This window comes from Lampetra fluviatilis, chromosome 36 (genome assembly GCF_964198595.1).
Source record: "Lampetra fluviatilis chromosome 36, kcLamFluv1.1, whole genome shotgun sequence".
NCBI lineage: Eukaryota > Metazoa > Chordata > Hyperoartia > Petromyzontiformes > Petromyzontidae > Lampetra > Lampetra fluviatilis.
This window is the reverse complement of record NC_136310.1, coordinates 9654509-9678732: the sequence shown is the minus strand read 5'-3', so window position 1 is coordinate 9678732 and position 24224 is coordinate 9654509. Positions and strand designations below refer to the sequence as shown.

The following is a 24224-nucleotide window of genomic DNA, read 5'->3' as shown; positions in this document are numbered from 1 at the left end:
ACTGCAGCAAAATACTGTACACGCGTGTTGATTTGAAATGTGGAGGGAAAAACCAGAGGGTTCGGAGAAAAATCCACGCGACCATGGGGCGAATATTCAAACTCCAAATATATAGGAGGCATCACTATGAGACCTCCTTTACCAGTGGCAAAATATAGTAATAGGTTTTTACCCTTTCAACTGGTACAAAAACTGACACCTTTATACAAGGCATCATGTTTGCAATAACCACAACACAAGCAGTCAAAATGCAAACAAAAATAAACAACTCTGATGATGATAATGATATGCACTCAATACTCTGATAGTGCGCTGTCTTTGAGTTGTACGCCTTTTGGCGTCATCTGGTCCAACACCAATGGAGACTAGGCTCTAAGAAAAGCTGTCTCGGGTGTAGACCAATCAACTTCAAGGACAGTGCATATCATTATCATCATCAGAGTTATTTATTTTTGTTTGCATTTTGACTGCTTGTGTTGTGGTTATTGCAAACATGATGCCTTGTATAAAGGTGTCAGTTTTTGTACCAGTTGAAAGGGTAAAAACCTATTACCAAAGGAAGCATCGTCAGGGTCGAGAACGGACCAACGACCTCCTGCAGACCAGGCGAGGGTAGTTGGCATCTCGCCACCGCAGCGCCAGAGTGCACACAATGTCCATTGGGTGCACTGTGTAAAAGCGCACCGTGTGAACACCAATTGGGTGCACTCTGTAAAAGCGCCACGTGTGAACACCCATTGGGTGCACTCTGTAAAAGCGCCACGCGTAGACACCCATTGGGTGCACTCTGTAAAAGCGCCTCGTGTGGACACCCATTGGGTGCACTCTGTAAAAGCGCCCCGTGTGGACACCCATTGGGTGCACTCTGTAAAAGCGCCACGTGTGTACACCCATTGGGTGCACTCTGTAAAAGCGCCTCGTGTGACCACCCATTGGGTGCACTCTGTAAAAGCGCCTCGTGTGAACACCCATTGGGTGCACTCTGTAAAAGCGCCCCGTGTGGACACCTATTGGGTGCACTCTGTAAAAGCGCCCCGTGTGAACACCCATTGGGTGCACTCTGTAAAAGCGCCCCGTGTGAACACCCATTGGGTGCACTCTGTAAAAGCGCCCCGTGTGGACACCTATTGGGTGCACTCTGTAAAAGCGCCCCGTGTGAACACCCATTGGGTGCACTCTGTAAAAGCGCCCCGTGTGAACACCCATTGGGTGCACTCTGTAAAAGCGCCCCGTGTGGACACCCATTGGGTGCACTCTGTAAAAGCGCCACGTGTGTACACCCATTGGGTGCACTCTGTAAAAGCGCCTCGTGTGTACACCCATTGGGTGCACTCTGTAAAAGCGCCTCGTGTGAACACCCATTGGGTGCACTCTGTAAAAGCGCCCCGTGTGGACACCTATTGGGTGCACTCTGTAAAAGCGCCCCGTGTGAACACCCATTGGGTGCACTCTGTAAAAGCGCCACCTGTGGATGTCCATTGGGTGTATTCTGTAAAAGCGCCTCGTGTGTACGCCTATTGGGTGCACTCTGTAAAAGTGCCCTGTGTGAACACCCATTGGGTGCCCTCTGTTAAAGCGCCCCGTGTGTACACCCATTGGGTGCCCTCTGTTAAAGCGCGACGTGTAGACACCCATTGGGTGCACTCTGTAAAAGCGCCACGTGTGGATGTCCATTGGGTGCACTTTGTAAAAGCGCCCCGTGTGAACACCCATTGGGTGCACTTTGTAAAAGCGCCCCGTGTGAACACCCATTGGGTGCACTATGTAAAAGTGCACCGTGTAGACACCCATTGGGTGCACTCTGTAAAAACGCCCCGTAGGTACATCCATTGGGTGCACTATGTAAAAGTGCACCGTGTAGACACCCATTGGGTGCACTCTGTAAAAGCGCCCCGTGTGTACGCCTATTGGGTGCACTCTGTAAAAGTGTCCCGTGTGAACACCTATTGGGTGCACTCTGTAAAAGCGCCTCGTGTGGACACCCATTGGGCGCACTCTGTAAAAGCGCCCCGTGTGTACGCCTATTGGGTGCACTCTGTAAAAGTGTCCCGTGTGGACACCCATTGGGTGCACTCTGTAAAAGCGCCTCGTGTGAACACCCATTGGGTGCACTCTGTAAAAGCGCCCCGTGTAGACACCTATTGGGTGCACTCTGTAAAAGCGCCACGTGTGGACACCCATTGGGTGCACTCTGTAAAAGCGCCCCGTGTGTACGCCTATTGGGTGCACTCTGTAAAAGTGTCCCGTGTGAACACCTATTGGGTGCACTCTGTAAAAGCGCCTCGTGTGGACACCCATTGGGTGCACTCTGTAAAAGCGCCCCGTGTGTACGCCTATTGGGTGCACTCTGTAAAAGCGCCCCGTGTAGACACCTATTGGGTGCACTCTGTAAAAGCGCCTCGTGTGGACACCCATTGGGTGCACTCTGTAAAAGCGCCACGTGTGGACACCTATTGGGTGCACTCTGTAAAAGCGCCTCGTGTGGACACCCATTGGGTGCACTCTGTAAAAGCGCCTCGTGTGAACACCTATTGGGTGCACTCTGTAAAAGCGCCTCGTGTGGACACCCATTGGGTGCACTCTGTAAAAGCGCCCCGTGTGTACGCCTATTGGGCGCACTCTGTCACCGCGTCATCCCGTAGGGGAGAGAGATCCCCGTCGTCACCTGCACACCTCACGCTGCTCGTCTCGCGGCCGCGATGTCGGGGTCCGGACCCCCTCAGCTGCGAACCCCCGAACTTGACATCGACCTGGGCAGCGACTCGGAGCTGACGGGACCCCCTTGCCGGGGTCTCCTGGAGGCGGAGGAGCCCCCGTTCCACGCCAGCTCGCTGCGGCTCGCCATCACCGATCCCGAAGGGGAGCCCGAGCGGTCCCCTTGGCGTGGGGGCGTTGGGGTCCTGGGGGTCCCGTGCGGCCCGCGGGGGACCGTGGTCTCCACGGTGACGAGGCTTCGCGTCGAGACCATCACCCCGGGGCCGAGGACCGCGGCCAAGGAGGCGAAAGTGAAACATTTCTTCGTGTTCAGGGTGAGTCTCTCCCCGCTCCCCACTCCCTTGCTGACCGCGGGGACCCAGCGGGACCCAGCGGGGACCCAGCGGGGGAAGGGGGACGAGAGGGAACGAGAGTGAGGGGTGGGGTGGGGGGCACCACCTTCATAGGCCGCGATTCCGACCGCGGCCTTGCCTAGATGCATTACCCGGCGAGGAGAGGGGAGGACTCGAGGGAAGGGAGGGGGGGGGGGGCCCTGGGAGGGGACCCTGGGAGGGGGGGGGACCCTGGGAGGGGGGGGGGACCCTGGGGGGAGGGGACCCTGGGAGGGGGGGGCCCTGCCTGGTTCAGGTCTCCTTTGCGCAGTGAGCCCCGTAAGTGGAGGGAGATGTTCTACGTCACCACCTCCATCATCAGCCATCGTCAATCCACTGCTGGATGAAGGCCTCCTGCCCCAGTCCACCGCCAGCTCTCACGAGCCCGCGATGTGTTCACGATCCACGCAGCACCTGCACACGAGCTGATGTCACCATCGCGACATCTCCCCGTGGTCAACATGCAGTACTGCACTGGATGCATGTGCGGGGTGTGGCAGGAATGGAGCGGTGGGCATGGAGTGGTGAGATTTGGTGCGGTGAGGGAGGTGTGTCGGAAACTGGTGTGGTGAAAATAGTGTGGTGGGAATGGTGTGTTGATATTTGGTGCGGTGAGGGTGGTGTGGTTAGATTTGGTGCGGTGAGAGGGGTGTGTCGGGAAACTGGTGTGGTGAGATTTGGTGCGATGGGTATGGTGTGGTGAGATTTGGTGCGGTGAGGGTGGTGTGTTGGAAACTGGTGTGGTGAAAATGGTGTGATGGGCATGGTGTGGTGAGATTTGGTCCGGCAATGGTATGATGGGAATGGTGTGGTGGAAATTGGCGTGAAAACGGTGTGGCGGTGTTTGGTGTCGCGATATTTGGTATGGCGGCATGATGTTGTGGTGATGGTGTGGTGTGTGGGGTGTTTGGTGAGGTCCCATCTGTGTTTTGTGATGCGGTGGGTGATGTGTGTGTGGTGTGATTATGGGGAGCGGTGGTGCAATGGCTAGCGCACTGCGCTACGAACCAGGTGACCCGAGTTCGATTCCCACACACGGCCGACACTTTTGACGATTATCTGAACCGGTCATGGGCCTCCCCTTGGTAGACTCAGCCTCAAATGAGTGTGTAAACATCGCCACTGAGGAGACAAAGGCGGTCGGGCGTGGTGCTGGCCACCCACCCCAATAATAGGTGTTCACTAACAGCTATATTGTGGGTGTTTGGTGTGGTATGCTGCCGTGTGACGGTGTGTGTGTGTGTGTGTGGTGTGTGCAGTGTGTGTGTGTGCAGTGTGTGTGTGTGAAGTGTGTGTGAATTGTGTGTGCAGTGTGTGTGTGTGAAGTGTGTGTGAATTGTGTGTGCAGTGTGTGTGTGTGAAGTGTGTGTGAATTGTGTGTGAAGTGTGTGTGTGTGAAGTGTGTGTGAATTGTGTGTGCAGTGTGTGTGAATTGTGTGTGTGAATTGTGTGTGCAGTGTGTGTGTGAAGTGTGTGTGAATTGTGTGTGCAGTGTGTGTGTGTGAAGTGTGTGTGAATTGTGTGTGTAGTGAAGTGTGTGTGAAGTGTGTGTGAAGTGTGTGTGTGTGTGCAGTGTGTGTGTGCGTGTGAGTGTGTGTGTGTGCAATGTGTGTGTGTGTGTGTGCAGTGTGTGTGTGTGTGCAGTGTGTGTGTGGGTGCAGTGTGTGTGTGGGTGCGTGTGAGTGTGTGTGTGTGCAATGTGTGTGTGGGTGTAGTGTGTGTGTGGGTGTAGTGTGTGTGTGCAGTGTGTGTGTGTGTGGGTGCAGTGTGTGGGTGCAGTGTGTGTGTGGGTGTAGTGTGTGTGTGTGTGGGTGCAGTGTGTGTGTGGGTGCAGTGTGTGTGTGTGTGTGCAGTGTGTGGGTGCAGTGTGTGTGTGTGGGTGTAGTGTGTGTGTGGGTGCAGTGTGTGAGTGCAGTGTGTGTGTGGGTGCAGTGTGTGTGTGGGTGCAGTGTGTGGGTGCAGTGTGTGGGTGCAGTGTGTGGGTGCAGTGTGTGGGTGCAGTGTGTGGGTGCAGTGTGTGGGTGCAGTGTGTGTGTGTGTGTGGGTGCAGTGTGTGTGTGGGTGCAGTGTGTGTGTGGGTGCAGTGTGTGTGTGTGTGCAGTGTGTGGGTGCAGTGTGTGTGTGGGTGCAGTGTGTGTGTGGGTGTAGTGTGTGTGTGCAGTGTGTGTGTGCAGTGTGTGTGTGTGGGTGCAGTGTGTGTGTGCAGTGTGTGTGTGGGTGCAGTGTGTGGGTGCAGTGTGTGGGTGCAGTGTGTGGGTGCAGTGTGTGGGTGCAGTGTGTGGGTGCAGTGTGTGGGTGCAGTGTGGGTGCAGTGTGTGTGGGTGCAGTGTGTGTGGGTGCAGTGTGTGTGGGTGCAGTGTGTGTGGGTGCAGTGTGTGTGGGTGCAGTGTGTGGGTGCAGTGTGTGGGTGCAGTGTGTGTGTGTGTGGGTGCAGTGTGTGTGGGTGCAGTGTGTGTGTGTGCAGTGTGTGTGTGCAGTGTGTGCAGTGTGTGTGTGCAGTGTGTGTGTGTGTGGTGCAGTGTGTGTGGGTGCAGTGTGTGTGTGTGCAGTGTGTGTGTGCAGTGTGTGCAGTGTGTGTGTGCAGTGTGTGTGTGTGGGTGCAGTGTGTGCAGTGTGTGTGTGTGCAGTGTGTGTGTTGGCACAGTGGCGAGCACAGGTGGTGCATCTGCCAGTCATCTCGGTTGACCCTCCTGCCAGCAGCGAGCCTTTCACACTTGAATCCCATCACCTCAAAGGGGCAGTCCATAAATGACGTCACGCGACATTGGACGATTTTGACCCCCCCCCTCCCTTCGTCACACGGCGTCACAAAAAGTCAGACCCCCCCTCAAATATGACGTCACAAAGCTCTGCCCCCCCACCATCCCCAAAAAAAACATGCTTTAAACTATTGTCATTGTAGTGCGTATTTAATGTGCCGTTGCACTCTGATGTTGTTGGTGAAAACATTTATTAAAAAGTATACTTAATTAAGTATAACGTGTTGTCTATATTTATTTAAAGTTGCGCATTTTGATGTGACGTCACATTTCTCAAACCCCCCCCCCCCCCTCGTCACAAATGTCTGACCCCCCCTCCCCCAGGTGCGTGACGTCATTTATCGACGGCCTCAAAGTGCACCTAGCCTGGCACAAACTGCATGCTAACGTCATCGTCACTTAGTGGTGATGATTGGGGACTGTCGTCGTCGTTGTTGTTGTGTGTGTGTGATGGCGTGGTGCTGGCCACCCATGCCTTTGTGTGCCGTGCCGGCCTGCATAGATGCTACTCACTATCAGCACTTGCCCCAACAGTCCGTGGGATCTTTGTGTGATGGGGTGAGTGTGTATGGGGCCGTCCATAAATGACGTCACGCACCTGGGGTGGCCAGAACCACGCCAACACACACAGCAACAACAACAGCCGCCAATCACCACCACTAAGTGGCGATGACGTTAGCATGCAGTTTGTGCCAGGCTAGGTGCACTTTGGGGCCGTTCATAAATGACGTCACACACCTGGGGGGGGGGGGGGGTCAGACATTTGTGACGATGTGTGACGAGGGGGGGGGGGGTGTTGAGAAATGTGACGTCACGTCAAAATGCGCAACTTCAAATAAATATAGACAACACGTTCTACTTAATTAAATAGACTTTTTAATAAATGTTTTCTCCTACAACATCAGAGTGCAGCGCCACATTAAATACGCACTACAATGACAATAGTTTAAAGCGATTTGAAGCATGTTTTCTTTTCAAAATGGAAAGTTTTTTTTTTGGGGGGGGGGGGGCAGAGCTTTGTGACGTCATATTTGAGGGGGGGGGGGTCTGACTTTTTGTGACGCCGTGTGACGAGGGGGGGGGGTTAAAAATCGTCCAAAATCGCGTGACGTCATTTATGGACAGCCCCTTATCGTTTCGCGGGAAACCTCTTTGTATACCAATTTAACCATCGCGCGGGGGGGTTAGTTTTGGCGTTTCGCAGGGATGCTGTAGCCGGAAGCACAGTGTCATTGTTTATTATGGCTGGTACCATGGGGGGGAGGGGTGGCGAGGGATACGAGGCATTTCGTGACTGCAAAGATTCATGTTCTTAGGTATTTGTGAAGGATTGTGTTTTTTTTCTTCCTGGAGAAGAGAATTCACCGTTTTGTATGATTTACTTGAGTCTCCCTCGTTGACCAGCCTGTAGGGTGGACGTTGAAGTGCCACCGACTGCCTCGTATCCATATTCTTAGGTTTTTTCGGTAAAGTCACGTAGGTAAAAAATTAATATTTATAAAAGTAAAATAAAAATAGAATAAAAATCACGACGTTTCGGAGGCAACACAAGCTTCCGTCCTCAGGTGGAACCGTCACAGCACGATTGCTGTATCATTTACTTGATACAGCAAGCGTATAATTTACTTGATACAGCAATCGTGCTGTGATGGTTTCACCTGAAGACGGAAGCTTGTGCTGCCTCCAAAATGTCGTGATTTTATTTTAATTTTACTTTTATAAATATTAATTTTTTACCTACGTGACTTTACCGAAAAAACCTAAGAATATGGATACGAGGCAGTCAGTGGCACTTCAACGTCCACCCTACAGGCTGATCAACGAGGGAGACTCAAGTAAATCATACAAAACGGTGAATTCTCTTCTCCAGGAAGAAAAAAAACACAATCCTTCACTGCATCTACATTGGTGGTTTAGTGTGAGAAATGTGTTTCCCATGAAAAAGTACAAAATATCGTACCATAAATCATAACCCCATCTGTGTCATCTCTTGTGCTTTTCGGCCTTCATCTAAACCTCCCTACCTGCACCTTCCACCGTTAGTTTCTGAAAACGACATTGGTAACATTATTCAAAAACAAAAACGCACCGTCAGCCATGAATCACACCATGTTCGCCTATTTTAATTCCACTGTTTCCAAAATTATTCATGAATCTCGACGCTCTTTCGTGTTCCCATCGGCACTCAAGGTAGCAGCCATCGCCCCGGTTCGCACAAATCCATCTCTTGATCCAGTTTCAGTTTTCAGTTTCAGTTTAATTTATTAGGATTTACCCTGTGAGCCATTCGGCTCTTGATCTTGATATGCATGCAAACTATCGCCCTGTTTCAAATCTTCGTTTCTCATCGAAGGCGACCGAACGCGTTGTATGCAATCGTTTAATTAATTATCTTCCGCATAACTCTATGATCAGGTTCAGTCAGGTTTTCGGAAAAATCACTCAACTGAAATTCTTTTACTTCTTGTTTCTATCTTCTTGGTTCTTTCGGTAAAGTCACGTAGAAGGGAGATAATAAAATAATAAAAATAAAACATAATAAAATAATACAATTCTCACGACGTTTCGGCCACAACGCAAGCAGCCATCCTCTAACGATCATCTCCTGTCCGCTGACTCTGGAACTCTTTCTTACCTCGTTCTCCTAGATTCATCTTCTGCATTTGACACTTGATCAGTCTTTATCACGTCGTGATCAACGGTATTTCTTCCTCGAACAAACCTTTACTCTATGCTGTTCCACAAGGCTCTATTCTAGGTCCTCTTCATTTAGACAAACTCATCTCAAGTTTTGGTATACAGTGCCCATTTTATATGCAGATGATACACATTCATATCAGTTTCGGTCAACCTGACGTACATCCAACTTCCACCCTGTCTTCCTGTCTCGACCGCAGTTGCTAACCGGCTTACGGCAAATTCTCTTCAAATGAATAACGCTGAAACTGAAGTTCTCTTAGTTGGGGAAAAAAATCGCGTGCCTCTAAGCATCGGATTCTTGGTTTCATTCTCAACTGTCACCTCTCCTTTTCTTCCCACATTGCCTCATGTGCAAGACTGCAACTTGAATCACTACCTGTGAGATCTTCACTCAAAACTGCTCTAGAGGAGTTGTACACCCCTAGCTGCCACTGCAATTTAGTGGCCTAAAATACAATGTTTCGCTCCGGATGATCGCTGCAAAGTATGCAAAGTATGCAAAGTATGACCTGTGTTTTGATTTAGTGTGCTGATCTTAAAGGTGCATTGAAAAATGTTGATACTCCGACTGATGCCCCTACTGTTGTGGAGTGACTCATGTAGCCAGCTATGGCTGCAGAGTTTGGTGGTACATGTTGTTAACGTCGTTTATTGTGAAAATTCGGTCACAGTTCCTATGACCACTGTTTCATTGCTTTTATGGCTTTATTTTGGTGATTTTCGAAAAGTTTTTTGGTTTAGCCATGTTTGTTTGTTGTAGTACAGAGTTAGACTGATGGCCTTAATCTAAGTTGTCTTGTGGTTGTTGTTGTTTGACTTGCATCCCACTGGGATTTTTGCACACAGCGTTGGTGTACGGTGCTTTTTCCGCAATATTTTGCTGTCTTTTCTTGGATTTTCTGGTTGCACGTAGTCACTTTAAGATGTTTTCTTGTTTTTGGTTTTTGTTTTTTGTTTGCTGCGGTTGCACCCGATTCAAGAGCCGAATGGCTCACAGGGCTACACCTAATAAATGAACTTTGAACTTTGCTTATTTTCATCTCCGTAAGGTTTCTCGTATCCGTAACTGTCCCTCCGATACGGCTGCAGAAACAATAACTCGTGCATTGGTTGCCTCCAGGCGAGACTATTGCAATTCTCTGACCTACGGTCTTCCCTTGTTTCTCTTCCAACAAGTACAGTGAGGAAAAAAAAGTATTTGATCCCCTGCTGATTTTATACGTTTGCCCACTGACAAAGAAATGATCAGTCTATAATTGTAATGGTAGGTTTATTTGAACAGTGAGAGACAGAGTAACAACAACAAAATCCAGAAAAACGCATGTCAAAAATGTTATAAATTGATTTGCATTTTAATAAGGGAAATAAGTATTTGACCCCCTCTCAATCAGAAAGATTTCTGGCTACCAGGTGTCTTTTATACAGGTAACAATCCGAGATTAGGAGCACACTCTTAAAGGGAGTGCTCCTAATCTCAGCTTGTTACCTGTATAAAAGACACCTGTTCACAGAAGCAATCAATCAGATTACAAACTCTCCACCACTACAAGAAACGTCTGACCTCTGTGATTGCCAACAAGGGTTTTGCCACCAAGTACTAAGTCATGTTTTGCAGAGGGATCAAATACTTATTTCCCTCAATTAAAATGCAAATCAATTTATAAAATTTTTGACATGCGATTTTCTCGATTTTGTTGTTGTTATTCTGTCTCTCACTGTTCAAATAAACCTACCATTAAAATTATAGACTGATCATTTCTTTGTCAGTGGGCAAACGTACAAAATCAGCAGGGGATCAAATACTTTTTTCCCTCACTGTACAATATGTGCAAAAATGCAGCTGCAAGAGTGCTCACTCATACCTGTAAGCGTCATCATATTACACCCATCTGACGATCCCTCCACTGGCTAACTAGTCAGTCTAGAATCACTTTCAAGATTGCACTTACTTCTTGACTTAAAGCTTTCGTGACTGCAGGAATTCATATTCGTTGGGTCTTTCGGTAAAGTCACGTGGATAGGTAAAAAATAAATAATAAAATGTATAATGGGAATAATAATAGAAATAAAATAATAAAAACCACGACGTTTCGGAGGCAACACAAGTCTCTGTCATCGGGTGGGACCGTCACAGCTAAATTTACTGTCTCAAGTGAGACAAAATCCCAAGAATCAAGCTCTTAAATACAAGTTTAAGGGGGGAGGGAAGGGGGAGGGGCTTATCTGAATGTGGAAGCCAATGAGTGGAACGTGTTAGGGGGGGGGGCGGGGCTAAAAGAGAGGAAAAACCTAAGAGTATGAATCCTTGCAGTCACAAAAGCTTCAAATCTAGAATTCACGTTGACAGGTTCAAAGCCTTTAGAGGCTATAACCCCCTTTTCCTGATGACGATCGCTGGCGTTGCAATCGAAACGTCGTAGATTTTTTTGTTATTTTCTTTGAACCGATCTACGTGACTTTTACCGAAAGACCCAACGAATATTGCACCTACTGTTGTCTACGTGACTTTTACCGAAAGACCCAACGAATATTGCACCTACTGTTGTCTACGTGACTTCTACCGAAAGACCCAACGAATATTGCACCTACTGTTGTCTACGTGACTTTTACCGAAAGACCCAACGAATATTGCACCTACTGTTGTCTACGTGACTTTTACCGAAAGACCCAACGAATATTGCACCTACTGTTGTCTACGTGACTTCTACCGAAAGACCCAACGAATATTGCACCTACTGTTGTCTACGTCACTTCTACCGAAAGACCCAACGAATATTGCACCTACTGTTGTCTACGTGACTTTTACCGAAAGACCCAACGAATATTGCACCTACTGTTGTCTACGTGACTTCTAGCGAAAGACCCAACGAATATTGCACCTACTGTTGTCTACGTGACTTCTACCGAAAGACCCAACGAATATTGCACCTACTGTTGTCTACGTGACTTCTACCGAAAGACCCAACGAATATTGCACCTACTGTTGTCTACGTGACTTCTACCGAAAGACCCAACGAATATTGCACCTACTGTTGTCTACGTGACTTCTACCGAAAGACCCAACGAATATTGCACCTACTGTTGTCTACGTGACTTTAACCGAAAGACCCAACGAATATTGCACCTACTGTTGTCTACGTGACTTTTACCGAAAGACCCAACGAATATTGCACCTACTGTTGTTTGAATTCTTCATGGGCTCGCCCCCTGCCTGTCTTGCCGCTCTCATTTCGGTTTATCCCCCCACCTCGCGGTCCCCGCTCTGCTTCAAGCGAGGTTTGCTGTCCACCCCGAAAATTCGACACAAATCGATTGTGCAGCGCCCACGGTCTGGAACACTCTTCCTGCTGCACATGCGACAAATTAAATCAAGTAACTTATTCACATGTGAGCTAATGGCTTCTTTATTTGTCCAGGCATACGCTAGCACGTAGGCCTTTATATTATAGCATTCACATTGTACTGGTAGGAACCTCCTGGTTACACCAGCCCACAGGGGTTTATTGTGTCCGTCCGTCCGTCGTGCAGGGAGGGGCTGGGTGGGGAGGGAGGGGCTGGGTGGGGAGGGGAGGGGCTGGGTGGGGAGGGTGGGGAGGGTGGGGCTGGGTGGGGAGGGGCTGGGTGGGGAGGGGCTGGGTGGGGAGGGGCTGGTCACCCCGTGGTGCCCTTATAAAACTCAACGTTTAACCTACTCACGCCGGCTTGTGCCCGCCCACACAGTCGGTCATATTTGCGGAATAAACCACGCCGCCGTTGACCCTGGCCATTGACCGAGCAACCCAACGTTCCTACCAGCTCCCTCCGCAGGAATGTGTTCGTCCAACTGGCTTGTACCGTTTTTGGCCACTCCACCACGCTTCCAGTTAGAGTTCTCCAAAATCCGGCGAAATGTTGGGATCGTGGTCAGGGGGTATGAAGACCGACGAGATGAATGAATTTTAATTGATTTTCTCTGTAATAATCTTTTTCTCGTTATTTTGTATTTATTTGCTAAGTAGTTATGCTTTTGTTTTTGTATCGTCTGCGTAAGGGACTGGATTATTGATGTGCAGAGTTGTGGGATGGAATTGCATAAATGACGCTATATCAAATTAAATAATTATTATTAAGTGCTAATCCCCCCCCCCGCCGTATAGCTATCAACAGACTCTGGGGGCAAGTGCTGTTAGCGAGCACCTATGAGGGCCCGCACGGTACACGAGGGGGTGGGTGGCCAGCACCACGCCCGACCGCCTTTGTCTCCCCAGTGGCGATGTTTACACACCACACCAGGTACTCATTTGAGGCTGAGTCGACCTAGGCGAGGCCCGGGACCGGTTAAGATTATCGTCAACCTGGTGTTGGCCGTGAGTGGGAATCGGGTTTATAGTGCAGCGCGCTCACCGCTACACTACTGCTCCCCACAGACAAACACACGTGTACACACAAACACACGTGTACACACACCCGCTTTGGATCAATAGTAGCATAAATACTGTACTTACAGTATTTATGCTACTATTGTCTAGGAGTGTTTTGTGTATCGGGTTATTACGCGTTAATTTAAGATGGTTTTTTTGACATACAGCACGATGCTTATTTCAATTTTGATGTCTATTTTTGGTTGCCTTGTACCTAACACCATTATTCAGGTGAGGCTTAAATGTTGAATATCGCTATTCATTGGGTCTTTCTGTAAAGTCATGTCGATCGGTTCAAAGAAAATAAAAAATATTTTAAAAACTACGACGTTTCGATCGCAACACAAGCGGTCTTTTTGCTTCCTGAACCTATCCACGTGACTTTACCGAAAGACCCAATGAATTCTCGCAGTCACGAAAGCTTTATGTAATATTGAGTATCGCTGTTTTGGCTTTAGCGGCACTTGCCAAGAACGTAACCCCCCGCGATATCCCAGCGTCTCCTGTACCTGGATTCCCAGCGTCGAGGCAATACCTCCTCTCAGTTGACAGACATCTCCAAGGCAGTCAATATCAATGTGGGCACATGGGAGAAAATGTCAGCCAACCGTAAGCAGCGGAGAAGGTTGAAGGCAAAAGGGAAAAGCCTATCAGCATCGACGCCAGCGTCAACGCCAGCGAAGGCACAAGACGACAAATCCCATTCAGGAGACAAGCGGCAACGCTGGCCCGCAGTGCAGCTGGTGCTTCTGCTCAAGGGCTGGCTTCTCATCCCACCAGCGTGCAGGCAAATGCTACCGCTAGCCGTTCTCACAATTAGGGAGACAAAGGTGGCCAGGCGCGGTGCTGGCCGTCCACCCCATCGCGTGCCGTGCCGGACTTTATAGGTGCTCACGAACGGCACTTTCCGCAAAAGTCTGTTAAGCCTGTGCGGGGGATCTTTGTCTTTGTCTTACGAGTGTTTGCTTGGTGTGCTGTGTCGTGTGTGGGCTGCAGCCGGGATCGCTGGAGCAGGCTGTGAGCGATGTCAAGGCGCTGATGAGTCCCGTGGAGGATGGAGAAATGCAGAGCGTGTGGCTCCTCACTGAGTGAGACGCGGGGACACGGAGACATGGGGGCAGAGATTCCGATAGGGACACGCGGACATGGGGGCAGGGACACAGGGACACGGACATGGGGACATGGGGGCAGACATACAGGGACACAGGGACACACGGACATGGGGGCAGATATACAGGGACACAGGGACACGGCCATGGGGACTTGGGGGCAGGGACACAGGGACAAGGGTCCACAGGGACACAGAAACTCAGGGACATGTGGACATGGAGACACATGGACTCAGAGGCACAGAGACATGGGTTGCTTGGAGACACGGAGGCATAGGGACATGGAGACATGGGGGTATGGAGGCACGGGGACACGGGGACACAGGGACATGGGGACACGACTACGCGGGTGGCCGTGCGTCGCAGTGCGTTCTCGGTGAGCGTCACCGGCTCCTGTAGTCGTGCGTGTACAGACGTGTGCGTGGTAGCATCACAGTGGGGATCGTGTGCTAGCGATGGTGAGTGGGGAGCGCTAGTGCAGCGGTTAGCGCTCTGCGCGAGGAACCCGACGATCCGATTTCAATTCCTGCTCACGGTCATCGACATCAGTACCAGTCCTGGGCCTCTGCTAGGTCGACTCGGCCTGAAATGAGTACCTGGTGCGGTGTGTAGTAAACATCGCCACCGGGGAGACGAAGGCCGGCCGGGCGTGGCGCTGGCCACCCACTCCCTCGTGAGCCGTGCCGGCCTTCACAGGTTGCTACTCGCTAACATCAACATGCCCCAAGTGTCTGTTAATAGGCTATACGGGGTGGGGGTCTTTGTCCGCGAGATGCTTGCACGACAAAGTGTGAGGTGCCACCCACGCGGGGGGGTGAGGGGGCGATCTTTGTCATGTGACGGCGGTGGCGAGGGTGGCGGTGGCGGTCGTGCACGTGGTGAACGCGGCAGCGCACGCGGTAGCGAAGGTGGCGCTCGTGCCCGCCCCCCCCCCCCCCCGTGCCCCCCCCCCCCGTGCCCCCCCCTGTGCCCCCCGCAGGGTGGACCACTGGAACACGGAGCGCGAGCGGCTGGTGCTGCTGGCGGAGCGCTCGATGCTCGTGTGCAAGTACGACTTCATGAGCCTGCACTGCCGCCGCGTGCGCCGCATCCCCCTGCGCTACGTGGAGACCGTCACCACGGGGGCCTTCCTCTTCCCGCACAAGTCGCTCAGCAAGTGCGTCGCTCGCTCAGTCACTCGCTCAGTCCGCGACGTGGCATATCGGGTTGTATCTTGAACTTCTTTCGCGCCGTACGTAGCCAACCGTGCTCATCGGAGGCGCGGGGGGGTGGGGAGGACGACAAACTGAACACAAGAAGCAGTTCTAAATCAATGAGTTTTGAAAGTGCGTAGCGTCCGAATGATACCACTTCCGCGCGTGGGTGTGTGCGCCAGGCGTGAGGGCGTGGGCGTGCGCGTGGAGTGGGACCGCGTGGCTCACGCGCCGTTCTGGACCCAGTGGAACCCGTTCTCGGAGGAGCTGCCCTACACCACCTTCACGCAGCACCCCATGGCCTCCGCCGACGAGAAGATTGCCGCGCTCTGCCAGGTGACGCCGCTGCCCTCTCTGTACCCTTCGTTGAACTGCTGTCGCGCCGTACGTAGCCAACCGCGCTAATCGGAGGTGCGCGAGAAGGACAACGAACTAAACGCAAGGCAGTTCTAAAGAAATGGGTTTACAATATATGTTTGGCTCCAGTGGCTTCCTAATATTGGAAGGAAGAGCGTTCCAGGCGGCATCTGAAAGTGCACGATACGGTGACCGTCTTTTGTTCGATGGCTAGCCAACAGCTGCTGCTGCTGCGAGGCTGATGGAGTTTGCGTGATGGTTTATGCTCCTTGGCGAGATCGGCAAGGTATTGTGGTTCGTTTGTGGCAAGCACTTTGTCTGTAGTGAGTGCGACCTTGTGACGTATTCATTCAGCAACCGGAAGCCAACACAACATTGGACAGACATGGTCAGATCTTGCAGAACCCATCATGACATGTGCCAGAGAATTTTGTAAACGGAGTCATGAATTGCAATAGTCGAGCCTTGTCAATACGATGCTAACCACCGCCTTGTTCGCTATGTCACACTTCAACAGGTCGATTGTGTCGTAGAGGCCTGATGTGAACATTTTAGGGCCTGACGATAGTTTGCGCGCTGTGAAAAAACGACACGGTCTGGTCGTGGATGGTGCCCGAGGCTCTGTAGGGAAGTAGAAAACTGAATGCTGGAGCCCGTGACCGCCCCACACGCGATCCTCCCACAATTTGTTTCGCCTGAACCCGAGCGCCAACCAGCAGAACCTCCGAACCGTTCTGGATTAAGCAGTAGACCGCACGTGCACCGCTCACGTGCAATATTCAAGGTTACCGGGGCTCTCCATATCTAACTTGGACTTCACTGCGGTGTACAATTGTTTTATTATCAGCATATTGATGTAACTTGATGTCATGCAATGAGATGACATCGGTGACCGGAGAGACGTTTGTTGAAAATAAGAAGGGCCCGAGGAAGCATCCCTGCGGTACGCTGACGAGGCACGGCACAGACGATGACTGATCGTCACTCAGCTTAACGAACTGTGATCGACCACGTAGGCACGACTCAATCCACTCCAGTGCCGTATCCGACACGCCAAACCTTGACCGTAGCCACCCGATGAGTATCTCATGCTCTTTGGTTCTTTCGGTAAAGTCACATAGGTATAAAAAATAATAGATCACGACGTTTCGATCGCAAAGCAAGCAATCGTCATCAGGCGGAAGAAAGAATATGGATTCCTGCAGTCACGAAAGCTTCAAATCAAGATTGAGTATCTCGTAGTCGATGGTGTCGAAGGCGGCTGAGAGATCGAGGCCGACCAACGCTGCGGCGCACCGGCCATCTGTGATCTTGTAGAGGTCATCCGTGATCTTGTAGAGGCCATCCGTGATCTTGTAGAGGTCATCCGTGATCTTGTAGAGGCCATCCGTGATCTTGTAGAGGTCAGCCGTGATCTTGTAGAGGCCATCCGTGATCTTGTAGAGGTCATCAGAGATCTTGTAGAGGTCATCCGTGATCTTGTAGAGGTCATCAGAGATCTTGTGGAGGTCCTCCGTGATCTTGTAGAGGCCATTCGTGATCTTGTAGAGGCCATCCGTGATCTTGTAGAGGCCATCCGTGATCTTGTAGAGGCCATCCGTGATCTTGTAGAGGCCATCCGTGATCTTGTAGAGGCCATTCGTGATCTTGTAGAGGCCATCCGTGATCTTGTAGAGGCCATCCGTGATCTTGTAGAGGCCATCCGTGATCTTGTAGAGGTCAGCCGTGATCTTGTAGAGGCCATCCGTGATCTTGTAGAGGTCATCAGAGATCTTGTAGAGGTCATCCGTGATCTTGTAGAGGTCATCAGAGATCTTGTGGAGGTCCTCCGTGATCTTGTAGAGGCCATTCGTGATCTTGTAGAGGCCATCCGTGATCTTGTAGAGGCCATCCGTGATCTTGTAGAGGTCATCCGTGATCTTGTAGAGGCCATCCGTGATCTTGTAGAGGCCATCCGTGATCTTGTAGAGGCCATTCGTGATCTTGTAGAGGCCATCCGTGATCTTGTAGAGGCCATCCGTGATCTTGTAGAGGTCATCCGTGATCTTGTAGAGGCCATCCGTGATCTTGTAGAGGCCATCCGTGATCTTGTAGAGGCCATCCGTGATCTTGTAGAGGTCCTCCGTGATCTTGTAGAGGTCATCCGTGATCTTGTAGAGGCCATCCGTGATCTTGTAGAGGTCATCCGTGATCTTGTAGAGGTCCTCCGTGATCTTGTAGAGGTCATCCGTGATCTTGTAGAGGCCATCCGTGATCTTGTAGAGGTCATCCGTGATCTTGTAGAGGCCATCCGTGATCTTGTAGAGGTCATCCGTGATCTTGTAGAGGTCATCCGTGATCTTGTAGAGGCCATCCGTGATATTGTAGAGGCCATCCGTGATATTGTAGAGGCCATCCGTGACCTTGTAGAGGTCATCCGTGACCTTGTAGAGGTCATCCGTGATCTTGTAGAGGCCATTCGTGATCTTGTAGAGGCCATCCGTGATCTTGTAGAGGTCATCCGTGATCTTGTAGAGGCCATCCGTGATCTTGTAGAGGTCATCCGTGATCTTGTAGAGGTCATCCGTGATCTTGTAGAGGCCATCCGTGACATTGTAGAGGCCATCCGTGACCTTGTAGAGGTCATCCGTGATCTTGTAGAGGCCATTCGTGATCTTGTAGAGGCCATTCGTGATCTTGTAGAGGCCATCCGTGATCTTGTAGAGGCCATCCGTGATCTTGTAGAGGCCATCCGTGATTTTTTAGAGGTCATCCGTGATCTTGTAGAGGCCATCTGTGATCTTGTAGAGGTCATCAGACATCTTTAGCAGGGCCGTCTCAGTGCTGTGAGACTTCCGGTACGTCGACCACAACGAGTTGAAACTGCCCGTTGCAGCGACGTGGGGAAGTGACTGCTTCAGACACAGGCGGCTCTCTGACCTTTGAAACCGCACTCATGTTTGAGATGGGGCGATAGTTTGCGGAGTCACTACGTCTCAAGGCAACTTTTTTCAGGAAGCGGTGTTACCTGCGCCATTTCGAACCGGTCTGGGAAACAGCCCTCGCTCAACGAAAGATTTGCCAGGTGGACAATCAGCGGCGCAAGCAACGTCCAAGCACAATTTGAGTATAATTTGAATCGACGTGTGGATGTAGTCGAGCGGCGGCGATGTCTTATTTGTCAGCCGTGTGATGAACATCGACACCTCTGCCACTGATGTTGGCGCCAGGGTCTCGAGTTTCACGTTGGTTCCAGTTTGATCAAACTCAGATGGCAGACCGGGAGAATGCGTTGCCTTCAAGTTACAACCTGCCGTCTTGACCATCACTATTTCATCGGGAAAGAACGTAGCAAGTCCTGCGCGCGGACCGGCTTGACGAGTTGATGTGTGGTTGGAGTCCAGCAGACGCTGCACGACGTGTCGCCAGAGCACGTCACGCGCGTCCTCACCTCCCCCCGTGTGCGTGTCTCTCTCTCCGCGGTGCTCAGATCGCCAGCTTCCAGACGCAGCTGGTGCAGGCGGTGCAGCGGGCGCAGCGGGGGGGCGGCGGCGACGGCGGGTCGCGCGCGCCGGGCGAGGTGGGCGTGGAGGTGTGCGCCACGCTGGCCGTGCAGGATGCGCCGCTCCGCATCGACACCTACGTGGGGCTCGTGTCGCTCATCGGCAACGAGGCCCGGCTCGGCTACTCCATGGCGCGGGGCCTCTTCGGCTTCTAGGCGAGGGTGGGCCCGGGCGGGCTCCCCCGACCGCCCCCTGGGTTGCGGGGGGGGGTGGTCACGGGGGGGGGGGCGATGGGCACCGCCGGAGACACACGCGCACGCACGCACTCAACGGAGACGCACACGCACGCACTCGCCGGAGACACGCACACATTGCAGACAAAGACACGCACGCACGCTGGAGACACACACAGATGGTACTCGCTGCCTGTTTCTGGTAGTGGTGTGGAGGTACCGCCTCACTCCCGGTTGGTGACCGTCTCCGGTGATACCTCGCCGTGGCTGTGCGCCCCCAGCTGTTTGAGCCGGCGCCGCACGCTGTGCACTTTATTTACCCGTCGTCGCCCTCGCTCGCCCGCTCGCCCGCTCGCTTCACCGCCCTTTAGCGCGAGGTGGGCCCGCGGCGTAGCGAGGAGGTGGCGTTGGCGGAGGTGGGCGTTCAAAGCCTCTGCGTAACCAGCGTCGGCCCTTCTCTTGCAAGCTGCCGGGCTTGCGCGTGACGAGAGTCGCTCCCTGGCTGACCGTGTGAATTGCCACGATTCGCGTGTCGCGTCGTCGTAGCTCGAGAACGGATTTCTTGGTGCCCGTGTTGTTCGTTTACTTCGCTTCGTTGATTCGGTGTGACTCAGTGTTGCTCAAAACTTGTTTGGCCCCCCGCGGACCGCTCAGTCGATGGTGACCCACCCGTCCCCCGAACCCCAGGTGACAAAACGTATTCGTGTCTCTCTCTAAATTATTCATTTTACAGGAACGTCTTTTATTTTACGCAGCTGAAAGGTTTTTTTTTTGTTGGGGGGGGTGGGTGGGAGGCCATTTAGATCTTGGGGTTCGGGTCGTTCAATCAGGGACGTTCTCTGGTCTGCTGGTGAGACGAGGCCATAGAGAAGGCTGCTGTCTCTGTGTCTCTGGTGTAGGCCAATCAGTTTCAAAGACGAGAGGCGTAGGTTAGAGAATGTTTGTGTGCATGGTCACCACAGGTACTCTGTGTGTGGTTAATGCAGTATTTGATTCCTTGCAAAACGTTTCTATTTTGTGTTTGCCAGAAAGGCTGAAACCTCTTCTTATTGTTCATACTTTATCGGGGCAGTTTACCCGACTTTATTTAAAAATTAAATATAAGTAAAGTGTTAACTATTGTCATTATTTGCTGCGGATCGACTCGCGTTTACATCGCAGCGCCATCCACTGAACCACCTGGGGGACCGTCGTGGTTCTGGGTGGGGAGGGGGGCGCTGGGTTTAACCAATTCCGGTTTATTTTGCCGTGAGCGCGCGTCCCGTCGACGTAGCAACTGAATATCGATCGGGGTGCGTGCATCGTGATTTGGCTTCAGCGGCACAGCGGGTGGGCGGTGTGCCGCTAGACTATAGCGCTGGTTTATTTTATGCTTCGTTACATATCTATATAATATAATATAACAAAAACCCCCACCGGTTTGGGAAGTCGTGCGTGCGTGCGTGGAGTCTTTGACGCGGTCCAGCACGTGATTGGTACTCGCCAGGCGTGCAGGGCACGGCACTACGAGCGTCAGGCTGCGGTGAGACAAGGGGGGGGGGGGGCGGTGGGGGCGGTGGGGGCGAGTGTTTGAATTGTGGCTCTACCAGGCAGGGTGCGGGCAAACCCTCGGGATAAAAATTGCCCGGCTGTCTCCCAGGGTACAATCGCAGACGTCAACGCAACACTACTTGCCACTAAAGTTGCACTGATAGTGAAACGTCTGTAATAACTCCCGTTCAGACGACGTCTTGACTTCAAAGTTTTTTATTCGTTTCTCCCGTTCACAGCCTTCCACCGCCTTCACACACTCGGTTCCCTTGCCTCCCTCTCCGCCCCCTCACGCTGCTGGCTGACGGCGTGAGAGAGACTGCCACGTGGCTGGAGCGGGACCACGGCACCAGCGTGGCTTCCCCCTTCGTTCCTCCTCACACTGACCACGTGCTGTCTTTCTCCACCCCTTATAATCCCTGGCCCACGTGATACCACGCAGCCAATCCTCAGCCACACCCCTGGAACTTTCTCGAAGATACTGTCCAGCTCCAGGGCCACGCCCCTGGCTCGACTCCCCATTGGCTGCGGGCTGAGGACGGCAGAGCCAATCACTATCGGCCAGGTGTAACCTCACATTACACTTGCTCGGGAGAGTTGTCGTGAGTGGGCTGCGATGGCTCATTAGGAGGAGGGCAGGGTCGCCAGAGCGTGGTACTTGCAGCGCTGGCTGGGTCTCCCAAGTTTTTTTAGAAATAATCCCGCACCTCCGATTAGCGCAGTTGGCTATGTACGGTGCAAAAGAAGTTCAACGTACATTCGTACTTATAGATTTGAAGCTTTCGTGACTGCAAGGATTCATACTCTTAGGTTTGTTCGGTAAAGTCACGTGGGTAAAAAAATAACAAAAATACAAATAATAATAGAAATCAAATAATAAATCACGACGTTTCGGAGGCAAAACAAGTCTCCGTCATCAGGTGGGACCGTCACAGCTAAAATTTAAATGACGGTCCCACCTGATGACGGAGGCTTGTGTTGCCTCCAAAACGTCGTGATTTATTTGATTTCTATTATCATTTCTATTATTTATATTATTTATCTTTACCTACGTGACTTTACCGAAAAAAACCTGAGAGTACGTACATACGTACTTGGTCGACGTGGCGGGTTTCCTCCGTGCGAGTGAATCCCTGGTAGTATCACAAGCTCCTACTCGAGTATCATTCATGTTGGATCATCTCTACTGGAGTTACCGTGACTCACTCCCCCCTCCTCCCGCTGTTATGCAGACAGATGGACGCAGCTGATACATCAACGTTTTTAACCCAAGTTAAACATCTAAGACGAGGGCAATTCAATTTGTAACCGCGCAAGCTGTATCGCGGTCCCGCGAGAAACAGAGTTTGGGCCTTTTAAGTGTCTCTTGAAAGTCCGTGTAGGTTGAAGGCTGCTCCTGCTGCTGCTGTGAATGTGAATGTGCAGCGGTGAATGTGCAGCGGTGAATGTGCAGCAGTGAAAGTGCAGCAGTGAAAGTGCAGCAGTGAAAGTGCAGCAGTGAAAGTGCAGCGGTGAATGTGCAGCGGTGAATGTGCAGCGGTGAATGTGCAGCGGTGAATGTGCAGCGGTGAATGTGCAGCGGTGAATGTGCAGCGGTGAATGTGCAGCTGTGAATGTGCAGCGGTGAATGTGCAGCGGTGAATGTGCAGCGGTGAATGTGCAGCGGTGAATGTGCAGCGGTGAATGTGCAGCGGTGAATGTGCAGCGGTGAATGTGCAGCGGTGAATGTGCAGCGGTGAATGTGCAGCGGTGAATGTGCAGCTGTGAATGTGCAGCGGTGAATGTGCAGCGGTGAATGTGCAGCGGTGAATGTGCAGCGGTGAATGTGCAGCGGTGAATGTGCAGCGGTGAATGTGCAGCGGTGAATGTGCAGCGGTGAATGTGCAGCGGTGAATGTGCAGCGGTGAATGTGCAGCGGTGAATGTGCAGCGGTGAATGTGCAGCGGTGAAAGTGCAGCGGTGAATGTGCAGCAGTGAATGTGCAGCAGTGAATGTGCAGCAGTGAATGTGCAGCGGTGAAAGTGCAGCAGTGAATGTGCAGCAGTGAATGTGCAGCAGTGAATGTGCAGCAGTGAATGTGCAGCAGTGGGATGATGACGATGGCTGAGCTCCAGACGAAGGGGGCTGCCACGGATACGCGACGGGCGTCAGTGGCCGTGGTCCCGGTCCTTGGTGTGTAGAGAGGAGGAGGTTGTGAGTCGTGCTGCTGCTGCTGCTGTAGAGGAGGAGGAGGTTGTGAGTCGTGCTGCTGTAGAGGAGGAGGAGGTTGTGAGTTGTGTTGCTGCTGCTGCTGTAGAGGAGGAGGAGGTTGTGAGTTGTGTTGCTGCTGCTGCTGTAGAGGAGGAGGTTGTGAGTCGTGCTGCTGTAGAGGAGGAGGAGGTTGTGAGTCGTGCTGCTGCTGCTGCTGTAGAGGAGGAGGAGGAGGTTGTGAGTCGTGCTGCTGCTGCTGCTGTAGAGGAGGAGGGGGAGGTTGTGAGTCGTGCTGCTGCTGCTGCTGTAGAGGAGGAGGTTGTGAGTCGTGTTGCTGTAGAGGAGGGGGAGGTAGTGAGTCGTGCTGCTGCTGCTGCTGTAGAGGAGGAGGAGGTTGTGAGTCGTGCTGCTGCTGTAGAGGAAGAAAGGGGGGAGGATGAGGGGAGTGCTCCCGTGAGCTGCAGTGCAGGGCGACGGGAGAGCGAGGAGAGGTGTGGAGGACGCCCGAGAGTAGAGGCGTCGTGGTGGCGCGGGCAGGAGGTCGTGCAGCTGACCCCGCTGCCGATGGGCAGCCAGCCGAGGGGGAGTCTAGCCGAGGGCGGTGCGGGCGAGGTGGCTTTGACACCTAGATTTGAAGCTTTCGTGACTTCAAGGATTCATACTCTTAGTTCTTTCGGTAAAGTCACGTAGGTAAAAAATGAAATTAAAATGAATAAAAATAAAATAAAAGTTTATTTTATTTTTATTCATTTTCATTTTAAATTCACGTAGGTAAAAAATGAAATTAAAATTAATAAAAATAAAATAAACATTTATTTAATTTTTATTAATTTTTTTTTTATTTTTTACCTACGTGACTTTACCAAAACAACTAAGAATATGGCTTTGACACCGTTGGGAGTTTCTCGAGTTTGCAGCCTGCCCACTGAGGTGTCGCCTTGCGAGAGCGGACGAGGCGGTCGGTCTGCTGCCCCGTCGAAGGATTAAAGAGCGGTTGGTTGGCAAGGACCGCGACGCGCTTGGGGAAGTGGACGGTGGAGCCAGCGAGTGGTCGGCTGGGCGCCACGGCAGACGCGTTGAGGGAGAGACCGCGGCCCAGAGAGCCACCGCTGCCCGCCGGCGGGGTTGGCGCACTACTCGGAGAGCCTCTCCTCCCACCGCCGCACCTCCGATTAGCTGCGGTTG

General features: G+C 51.9%; 1 protein-coding gene across 1 annotated transcript; it reads left to right on the top strand.

Annotated features, from left to right (window-relative positions):
- Nucleotides 1-2599: 2599 nt before the first annotated feature.
- Nucleotides 2600-20032, top strand: LOC144945088 (tumor protein p63-regulated gene 1-like protein). Its single transcript, XM_078873331.1, has 5 exons — nucleotides 2600-3029; nucleotides 13942-14033; nucleotides 15034-15210; nucleotides 15430-15583; nucleotides 19074-20032. Exons 1-5 carry the CDS (start codon nucleotides 2700-2702, stop codon nucleotides 19299-19301), a joined length of 981 nt encoding a protein of 326 aa, XP_078729457.1. The 5' UTR covers nucleotides 2600-2699; the 3' UTR covers nucleotides 19302-20032.
- The last annotated feature ends 4192 nt before the right edge of the window (nucleotides 20033-24224 follow it).